The 11,316-nt window shown below is 40.3% G+C and overlaps 1 protein-coding gene across 1 annotated transcript in view; it reads left to right on the forward strand.

Moving 5' to 3' along the window:
• RNF180 (ring finger protein 180) overlaps positions 1-11,316 on the forward strand; it is a 77,573-nt gene that overhangs the window by 49,569 nt on the left and 16,688 nt on the right. Inside the window, 3 exon segments of the mRNA XM_027887718.1 lie at positions 1,196-1,414; positions 6,034-6,099; positions 6,101-6,125. Of these exon segments, the coding sequence (XP_027743519.1) occupies positions 1,196-1,414; positions 6,034-6,099; positions 6,101-6,125 (310 nt within the window).

Genomic DNA, 11,316 nt, shown 5'->3' on the forward strand with positions numbered 1-11,316 from the left:
GCTGGGTTCATCAGAATCTTTCTACTTTTTGCACGCCATTCCTTTTTCTGCGAAAATGCAGGAAATAAACTATATGCTGCTTCCCTTTCCATATCTGATGCGAGCTCGCTGCAGCCTTTTCCAGGGTTCGGCAGCACGTAGGCAGAGCCTGTCTGTACAGCACTCTGGGTCCGAGACGCTGTTATTCCGAAGCCGTCTTTTGTGACCGACTCCCGCTGCTTGGAGTCCCACTCTAATCCATCCTCACCGTGGTTTCAGACGTCGGGGTATCACGTCGAGGGGTCACCATTTGTGGGGACGGAGGAACACACAACGACCTCGCAATCAATAAGCGCGTTCGATTCATTATCTATAAGGCAGTCATTTTAGAACATGTGTAATAAGCTCATACATATTGCAAAAGCTAAGCTCAGGATTGGTTGGCCTTTAATATTGCTTACATGCTGCTGAAGTTATGTCTGGAGTTTTAGTCCCTTTATCTTAGTACCAAATTCCCTTTTTAGACTCTCGGTTTCCCTCCCTGCTACATTCTCTCTGCCACATTCCCGTATTTGCTACATTCTCTGTCACGTCGACAACTTCCAAGGACACCATCCTTCAATGCCTCTTCTCTGTTAACTATTCTTGAGCCACACTGTCCAGAGACCCCCCCCTCCACACTGTGAGGGTGGTAAGATACTGCAACAAGTTGTTCCCAGAAGCTGTGGATACCCCATCCCTGGAAGTGTTCAAGGCCAGGCTGGAAGAAGCTCTGAGCAACCTGGTCTAGTGAAAGGTGTCCCTGCACATGTGGCGAGGGGTGTGGAACTAGATAATCTTGGTCACTGCCAACCCAAACCATTCTGTGATTCTATGATTTTGGTAACGCAGTTATATATAAATTGCTAAAATTCATCTTAAAAGAAGAAATCTGATCATAGTACAGTTTTATGCAGCCTTTTTGGTTTTATTATTTCCTTCTTTTACTGTCTCATTTGATTTTTGTTCTCCTTTCCTACAGAGAACTTGTTCTGACATTCCTGTCTTACCAGTACATTTCATCATCTTGTTAAAAGTAAGCTGTATTAAAATTTAAGAATATCACCTGTGTGTACCAACTTCTTAAGCATTATTTAAACTCACCTTCCTGCCAAGTGGTTTATCAGAAATAGTTATGTGCTGAGTGTGAAAAGATGTTTTCTCTTTCTTCTTTCAGTCTGGAAATGGTAACCTGCATAAAGATGATGAGCAGGAATTCAGAAGAGATAAAGACAGCTATCTCTGTGCAGTATTTATTTCAATCCTTACATGTCACCACACCTTTTGTGAACCTGGCTGAAGGATCCTTGCCAAAGACAATCCAACCAGCACTTCATGTCCACTGCGTCACACTACAGTTGCCAGAGTATTTTTCCAAACAGCTAAAAAAAGGAAAGTTTTTATAATATAGAAAAATATTTGTAGCTTTCCATCCTGTATGCATGAAGAACAAATTTTGGTGATGTTAATCCACTGTGAGATTTTCGTTCCATTTAATTCCTCCTAAGTCCATTGAATGCAGGCTCTCTTCAGGTCAAGAAACTATTTGGGATGCATACTGTTAAACTTTTGATTTTAAAAGTGAGATGCTGATATTTTATATTTGTTTTGTTTCCTGTTCCTAAACAAACTCCAAACAAAATAAACATTTTTCAAACTATCCTATCAGAGAAGTATTTTTAAAATTACTAACTTAATGGCATACAAGAAATGCTCTTTTTTTAATTTTGTGTCTTTAATTTAGACACAAGTGAAAATAAAGACTGGAAGGACTACAGAATCTTCTTGACTAATCTTAAGTTCTCCCTTTCTGGCCTCTTACACCCTCATCTCTAGTTCCTACTTTTAGCAGTAGGAAAACATGGTGAATAGAGAGTGTTTGGTGTCATATGAGGTACAGGAATAGAAGAGGGTAAGTAGTGCTGCAGATGAAATATCTGAAACAGCATGAGTCAGTATGTCCAGAGCTTAAATGGTAGATTCAAGTACCATTAATAAAATTGCACTATGGTATCTGGAGCTAAGTAATTTATAGCATTTGAAACTGTGCATAGATAGGTCACAAAGTAATAGAAATTACTCAGCCATGCAGGAGTGTTTGTTTTACATGCTGCGGAGATCTTGTAGATATCCTCTTCAAACTGTTGTGAATGCTGTTGTGATGACAAGTTAGGCATGCAGTGTGATTTCACACTGATCAGTAGAACTGCCCACCTTCTATTTCTGGTTGTGCACACTCTTCTTTTTCAGACGTAACTTTGTATAATTTGATGGCAGACCAGTTTGAGGAAATGACTGGGATAAATCAGACCTCATTTGGGTGGAAAGGAGTAATTTTTCAGACAAACCAATTACCCCAAAGTGATTCACTGCGCAGCTGCTGGTGGGCAGGGATAAAGACTTTCTATCCCTCCACTGACTGCACTGCAGAGAAAATATATGGAAAGCTGCAGCCTGAGCACTCTCAACACCCTGCCTGGTTGGTGTACAGAGTTTCAAGCTGTTCTCATATAATTTTCTTAATGTTTACTCCCTTGGATTTGATGCATAGATGAGACATGTTTCACCAATAGAGAATTACTGTTACATTTTTTAGGCCTATTTAAATTTAAAGAAAGGTATTTAACAGATTTGCTGCAGAAGTATACTACCAAGAGAACACAAAGGGAGAATAAAGATGCTTCCTAAAATATCTTTGCAAAACTTTTCAACATATTTAAAGTGCAGGCATTTAAGTTAAATATTACCAGGATTATTTGTTGCCTTTAAGTACTTTTTACAATGTGTAAAAATGCTTGGTTGTTGGGCTAGGTGGCAGTTCCACAGAACCCCTGATGAAGGATATAGAGGTGAAGGATTTTGACTTAGACACTTTGAAGCCGTTTCTCTGAGGAGTTAACAGGGACCAAGAAAGACTTGAAAAGGTTCCAGAACTGACCAGTGAGAGAACAATGTAAGTAAGGGGTGAATATCCAATTATGTGTGAAGGCTATTAAGAAATTATAGATAGGAAGCTAATAATAGAAAGGCATGTAAGATTCTGTTTGCAGTGTGTGAGTGCAGTATGTGTGAGAACAAGAAATTATTAGACTGGACAAAGCAGTAAAGCTGACTGTCAGACCATCATCATAAAGGTGCCTGGTTTCTATTTTGTGGCCATCCTGACTACTGCAACACCTGGTGGAAGCAAATGAAGAAGAGGGAGCCATACTCTTCTGCGTGGTGCTCACTGCCAGCACAAGAGGCAGTGGACACAAATGAAAACACATGAAACGCATCTGAACCCAAGACAACACTTCTTTTTCATGTGAGGATGGTCAAACAGGCTGTGGAGTCTCCATCTGTGTACTCAAACCCAAACCAGACATGGTTCTGGGCAACCTGCTGCAACTGAACCTGCTTGAGCAGGGCGGGCTGGACTAGTTGTTCTCAAGACATCCCTTCCAACCTAACCCATTCTGTTAAAATATTAAACAGGTATGTAGTTTTCGAGGAAAATAATTTCTGTGACTAAAGAGGAAATATAGTGTTATAAATATGTAGAGTCTGCTGTAAATAGAGAACCATAACAGTATATGAGATGTTTAGTATTAACAACTCCAGATGAGAGAAATCAGCAGCTATTTGTCTATTGCCATTTAGTATATAGCAATATATGCTTTATATAGCAATATATTTAAAAATAGATGCACTGTTTTGTTATACGTATATTAAGAAAAATATTTTGAAATTTCCCAGTGCATAACATGCTGAATAGCTTTTAAATGAACCAAGGAATATTGATGATGATATCATATCCTTAGGGAAATTAGTAACATCTACACATTAGAAAGATGGATGGCGCCAGAGCAGTGTAAAGGATAGTGTGTGTTTTTTTTTCATGCAAAAGGTTTATTAAGCCTTTTAAAAGTTATGCTAAAGTCCCTGCTGCTATAAGTTTGTGCAGGCAGTAAATCAAAGTTGCCAGTACGCTTTGCATATTTCTCTAGTGCTGCAGCTGGGATGTCTTATTTCCCTCACTAATTTATTCTGAATACTTTTTGCAGCTTTCCATTTGTATATCTGCATTTCATTTTACAAGGATATCTCAAAAACAAAAAAAAAATTCCAAATAAATTTGCTTTTTAGCTTGTACAGTTTTGCAGGTGGAACATAATGGCAACAGAGGGGAGCATGTAACGTCAATAAAAGATTGTCAGCAGGTCAATTATCCATCAATTATGAAGAAAAGAGTGTTAAACTGAGAGCTCCAAAGTTGGATATGGAACATGAGGGTACTTCATCTGGCCTGTTAGCTTGGTCAACCAAACTTCTTTTACCCTCGAGAAGGAGTTCCAGTACAGAGAGGTTGTTCTGATGATGTCCACCATGCATTCCCATCTAAGACCATGGGTTTTGAGCTGATGGCACCAACCCACTTCATATCATCTCATATCAGAGGAGTGAGCTTCTGCACTTCCATTCATATAAAGTTTCACTGATGTTGTTTTCAGCAAGGGGCAGATCTCACACTCGTACAATAAATCCGCCACTTCAGAGAAATGCAGATTCAAGGTAGTGGTTGTGCATGAGAGGTCCAGGTGCATGGCAGGGAAAGTGTTACACGTGTACAGAAAGACATGTAACTTTGCCAGCCTGAGGGAATCTTTCATTAAAAGCCAAACCAAGCAACCTTGTCACCACTGCCTTTTCTGAAAACCAGGAATAAGATGACTCACCAGAAGTTTCAGTGTTTAAATTTGGACAATAAAGTTGAAAGAACCATGTCGATTTTCATGGCCTGTTGAAGGAAATTAAAATATTCTCTGATGATGCTGTGAGAGGGAAGCAGAGTCTCATCAGACTCTGAGATACAAGGATTTGGAGATTTCTGTGCTCTTCATGTATTGTGTAGCCTCATTCCACCTGCATTTTGGCATGGTGAAATAAGGAATAACTTTAGAATAAGACCAGCAGGGTTTTTTTTCTTTAAATCTGCTAATGTCTTCTGCTTACATACAAAAAGCTACTGGAACCAAAGGGTATTCAGAATTTTTTCTTCTTTTTCTACTCACAAAAAGCTTAGCCAGAGGAAAAGATTTTATCCTTTCATAAAATATTTATTATTAAAAAAGTATGCACCTTTACAGGGGACCACATAAGGTAATAATACATAAGACTTCTCAAACACCTGTGAATGCGTTTTCTTTCTTTGAAGATACAGAAAAAATTTTAGTAGCAGCTGCTATTGGTATTTATGTAGAGCCATGTTGGTTTGGAGGGCGAAACTGGGCAGGGCTTTGAAGTTTTTCTTGTCAACTACTAGCTTAGAAACCCTGTTTGTTATCAGCAGATCAATGCTGTAGTAGAAAAATATTGTTATTTTTAAATTGGTTTCCATTTTTATTGGTATGGATAGATGAATTTGACAGTTTTGAGTTGCAATCCATGTGGGTATTTCCCCAAATTATACCCCGACAAGCTTTTGAATTCTTGAGATTAGTAAATTATGTCAACTTCTGCAATGTGTCATGAATCATTCTACGAATGTGTTCTTGTTAATCCAGGGCATTTTAAAAAAATCTCAAAAAAAAATTTTGGACTCTTCCCTTTTTTTTGTATTACTGTTACAGAGTGGTGGTATTAAACAAGAATCAATATGAACTGAGAGTTATTACCACAGTCAGTTTGATAGATGTCATTTTTATTCATAGAGGTCATTATAGTTTTGTGATTTAAATAACATGATTTATTACATACCTTATTTTGCCAGAATTTGACATCATCTTTTCTAAATTCTTTTTTTTCCAGAGGAACAGAATCAAAAACAATATTGCTCTTGCTGTATCTGGAAATGCTTGGGTTTATGTGATTTAAAAAAAAAAAATTTAATTAAGAGTTTTTATAATCAGAAAAAAGGATTACACAGTAGATAAGGGATTTTTATTTTGTAATATAAATTTATGCCAATTCTTGCTCTATTTACAGAATTGAATATTTCCCCTTAATTATTGTAGGACTGAATAACTCTACCAGATCTATTTGAAGCTAAAGGAAAATTTTCAAAAATCAAATTCTGCAAAATGGCCTCTACCAAGCTGTTAAGAAGGCCTTCAGAGTTTTTGAAGGTAAGATTTCTAATTTTTGCCTAAACATTATTCAGTGTCAAGTATAGTATTTGAAAATAAGTCTCTGGCTAATACCTGCCATGGGAAAACAGGTGGTTGATTCTTAAAGTACAACTAAGTTTAATTCTCCTGGATGATTCGTATAGGGTACTCTGAAACTAAAGCTAAATTGCAGATTGTAAAAAGACAGTTTGCATATGTACCTTTTCATTTATTCTTAAATCTTTAATATGTGCACATATCAAGATAATTGTAACCTCCTGATTAGAAAAATTTTTGTCTGTATAGTGGTACAGAAAATTACTCTAGGAAAAAAGTTGCTAGTTCTGAGTGTGGTCAATAAAGATCTCTCAAAAAAAAAAAAAAAGATCAGAATTAGTGTTTTATGAAAGAAGTCATATAAAAAGTTTAGAATAATACATATTATTCCATATTTCTTGTTTAATACATACAAAATGGAGTAAAGGATATGGGTGTTAAAGTTTTGTTTTCTCCTTACGTCATGGTTTTGCTGGTTCTTGGAAACTAGGCAGGAATTTTCCCTTCCCTTCAGCAGTTAAGGAATACAAAAGAAGCGGCTTTCTTGTTAATGTCATCTCCTGGGAAACGGGAGTGAGGAGCTTCTCCTTACTTTTTTTTTCTCTCATCTCCTGGGAAACAGGGGGAGGAGTTCGGGCTTGCTGCTGAGGCTGGAACAAGGTCGGAGTGGAAACTCAGTGGTTTTTTTGTTCTCAGCCTGCTTGCCAGCTGTGGATCCTGCTTGGATTTTTCATCAGACAGGAACTGTTTTCTGGAAGCTTTTTTCCACTTCCCCATTCCTGTTTGTTTCTTTCTTGGCGGTAGTCCTTGTGCACATCAAGGGGAGAGGGAAGACTATGCTGCATGGTTTGACCAGCCAAACAGAGAGAGGGTTTTTTTCCCATTGGGAAGGACCTTTTTTTTTCTCATTGTTGTTCTTCTCCCTCTACTCTCTCCCCTTTCCCAGTGGGTCTGGGGGTAAGGGAAACCCATTTTCAGTTTCTCCAATCCCCCAGGGTTCCAAAATCTGCCACAAACCTTTTCTGCTCACAGTATCAAAAGCCTTGGTGAGATCAACAAAGATTACATAGAGTTCTGTGTTCTGTTCCCTACACTTCTCTTGCAGTTGTCTGTGAGAAATACCATGTCTGTGGTACTCCTATTGGCTCGGAAACTACATTGAATTTCAAGTAGAAGTTCTTCTGCTATGGCGGATATTAATCTGTTCAAAAGAATTCTTGCAAGGATTTTACCAGCAATGGAGAGCAGAGTAATATCTCAGTAATTTAAGCAGTCTGATTTATCTCCTCTCTTCTTATACAAGGTGACAATGACAGCGTCATGAAGGTCTGAAGGTAGTTTACCTCGTTCCCAACAATGCACCACAAATTTGTGAAACTTAGCATGGAGTGCTCGGCCACCATGTTTCCAGACATCAGGTGGGATTCTATCAACCCCAGCTGCTATGCCATTTTTCACCTGCTGTGTTGCTTTAAGAGTTTCTTCCATAGTGGGGGCAGTATCCAGTTCAGTTTTCACTGGTTGTTGTGAAATGTACTGCATTGCTGAGTCCTGAACTACATGGCTAGTACTGAAGAGAGTCTGGAAGTGTTCAGACCACCGATTCAAAATGGAAACTTTATCTGTGAGAAGCATTTGACCATCTGCACTGAGTAAAAGGCTTTGAACCTGGTGTGTAGGACTGTAGGCTGTTTTCATAGAATCCCCTATAGTCACTTGTATCTGCACATAATTGGATTTTGGTCCACCACTTGTTCTGTATGTCACGAAGTTTCTGTTGTAGCTTGCTACATGCAAGTTGAAAGGCTGCTTTTCTTACATGACAAGATGGTTGACCAAGGTGGACTTAGTGAGCAGTACTCTTCTTTCTCAGCAATTCCTGGATCTTATGATTGTTTTCATCAAATCAGTCCTTCTTTTTCTTGAAGAAGAACCTTAATGATTCTTCAGAGGACTGCAGAATGCTATTTTTAATAAGTTGCCAAAGCACTTCAGGAGAAGGAACTGTGGAATGAACTTTGAGTCTGGACTGAAGATTTGCCTGGAAACTGTCTCTCACTGTAGCTGTTTGAAGATTGTTAACTTGAAGTCTCCTTCTAGGAATGCTGCCCTTTTTAGGTTTGAAGTTAATGTGAAGGTTAAGTTTACAGCACATATGGCAATGATCTGTTTGGCATTCTGCACTAGGCATCACACGGGTGTGACAAACATTGCGGATATCTCTCTGTCGGACCAAGATATAATCAGTGAGGTGCCAGTGCTTGGATCTAGGATGCATCCAGGTTGTCTTCAAACTATCTTTCTGCTGAAAGATAGTGTTGGTGATGGTGAGCTGCTGCTCCACACAAAACTCTAGCAAAAGACAACCATTACCATTGCAGTTCCCAACACCATGCTTGCCTATGGAGTTTTTGCAGGAAAATGGACACCTGGTGAACAACCCATACTGCCAGCTGTGAAAGAAACCTCAGACTTCCCATGGGAAGAACACTTGGTTTACAGTTGGCAGTTGTAAACTTAGGCTAACTTCCCATGAGAATGGAATTAGTTTATAGTTAGCTTGAACAGACTTCCCATGAGAATGGAGTTAGTTTCTGATCAACAACTATTCCATGTTATGAGAACCTGTGGTGGGAGCTGGTATCCAGGTGCAGAAACATCGAACCTCATCTCTTGAACATGAAACATGGACTCGTGGACAGACTGAGCTATCCAATCCCCAGACTTTAACCCTGCACCCACGATGGTACAAAAGTGTATAAAATGTGTGCTGTGTGTCTTAATAAATGGTTCATTGCTTAATCATATTGATTGCCGTGATAAATCCATGCTCTTGCCATGTATACTTGCCTAGTACTCCTTTCCAGGCTTCAGAGTTCTTTCCTATTCTGGCGTTGAAATCACAAAGGATAATGATCTTATCATCTACAGGAAACTTTTGGATAAGGTGGTGTAGGTCAGTGTAGAATTTATCTTTTTCGGCAGGGTTAGCTTGGAGGCTTGGGGCATATATATCAAAGAGAAGAACATGTTGCTTGTTGTGTAGTGGGAGGTGTAGGGAGATAATACAATCAGAATGACCAGTCAGCAGATTTTGAAGTTTAGAGGCAATAGAGTTTTTGATCATGAAGTCAACTCCTGAGAAATGCCTTTCAGTTCTGGGTTTACCTGACCAGCAGAGGGGATAACCAGCACCGTATTCTCCAAGGCAGCCTTCCTCATGGAGATGAACTTCCCTGAGAGCAGTGTCCCAGTTTAAATGAGACACAGGTGGTTTGCTGAGGATGAGTTATGAGAAAAGACCCAAACTCCTCCCTCTAAGCAATTATAAATCCAAAATTAAGAGGTTCCGATTGAAGGATAAAGAAATTATGGAAAAGGAAAAATAACAGCCCCTTATTAAAAGGTATGAATTATTGGCAGAAACAATGAAGGAAAAAAACAAGTAAAACAACCAAACAATACTCCTGTACCCTTCAAAACAAACCAATAAACAAGTAAAGAAAAAAACCACAGGTAAACAGTTCAGTTTTCACCCTTTGGTGCAATTCCAACCACAGATAACAGGGGGTGCTGTTGTATCACTGGAGATGCAGAAACTGTAATGTCCTGTGCCATCACCAGGTGGCGCTGCTGGATCACTGGTTGCCGCCACATGTATTGGGGGGGGGTGAAGAACACCCTCTGGGGTGTGTGAGAGAAACAAAAGAAAAACCTGGTTTTCCCTTCCCACACCCTGGGAAAGGGTAGAAGGGGAAGGGAAACAACAACAAAAAGAAAGTCCTCCCAATGAAAAAAACAAGACTCATGCTGTTTGGCTGGTCAAAATCGTGCAACACAGTCCTCTCTCTCCCCGTGCTGTGCCCAAAGGTCCCTGCCAGGGAAAGAAAACAAACGGTAACAGTGAAAGGGGAAAAAAAAACTCCAGGAAAAAAACAACAAACAAACAGCTCCTCTCTGATGAAGAATTCAAACATGATCCATTGCTGTCAAGCAGATCGAGAGCCAAGTGAACCCCTGAGCTTCCACTCTGACCTGTGTTCCAGCCACAGCCAGCACACCAACTCCTCCCCCTGTTTCCCAGGAGACTAACTTCTGAGCAATTAGCCAGCTGGGCCAGTTCTTTTGTATCTTTTAAGTGCTCACTTGATAGCTGTGGGCAGGGGAAAGGGAAAAAATTCCTGCCTGGTTTCCAAGAACCAGCTAAACCATGACAAGCAGGGATGTCAATGTTGAGTCGTGACAGTTCGTGGGCAATTAGAGCAGAGCAAAGCTCAGGACGTCCACTGTTCGCAATATCAAGCATGGTTCTGATGTTCCATCATGTAAGTGTTAATTTGAATACACCTTTGAAGGTAGGTGTATGCCTTTGACTCTTAATCTTTATTTCACCCCAATGGAAGATGCCCATTGGCCGCAGTTAACAAACCAGGTGAAGAGTGGAGATGAGCTTTGGTTAGGCCACCTTTTCTAGGCCCTTCTCCACGTGGAGCAAGCAGTGCTCTCCTTGAAAAAGGCTGCTTGGTCATTCAGGATGCTGCCGAGTGAGTCTGTCATCTCTGGGGTCAGAGTCAGGCGACCAATGTCCTGAACCTCCTGCATGCAGGGTTAGGACTGCGGCTTCCTGTGCACCTTATCACCTGCTGTTTCTTCCCTCACCTGTCGCTGCAGGGCTTTACAAGTGTGGGTATAACCTTCGAGCCTGCGCAGTGGATTTTTTAGGTGAGGCTCAGCTTGCGCAGAACTGGTTCTACCCTTTACTCCTGAGGTTCATCTGCCAGGGCCTTGGACGGTGACAGTGAGATCCTCAGGATATAGGTTTAATTAGAGTATCCTTCTCTTGGATGGATGGCCTTACAGGGCTAAGTGAGCTCCATCTACCTGGGTTTGAAATTAGAGTTGTCCTTCTCCTAGGATGACTGCCGGAGGGCTAGTGAGCCCATCCTACCTATGGACACATTTCATCTGACCCTTCAGTTTTGACCTGTCTGGTATGGGAGACCCTACTGGAGGCACATGCCACCACCAGCACTGCTCACAACCTCATAAGGGCATACTGAAATAGTTTGGACAAGCCCTTCTCTCCCTACTTCTCCTTCACAGCTTCCTACAGTTTAACCCAGGGACATTTCCTTGCCCTGAGCACCCCTCT

This window comes from Empidonax traillii, unplaced genomic scaffold (genome assembly GCF_003031625.1).
Source record: "Empidonax traillii isolate 1590-97213 ecotype Southwest subspecies unplaced genomic scaffold, ASM303162v1 scaffold220:size741200, whole genome shotgun sequence".
NCBI classification, from domain to species: Eukaryota; Metazoa; Chordata; class Aves; order Passeriformes; family Tyrannidae; genus Empidonax; species Empidonax traillii.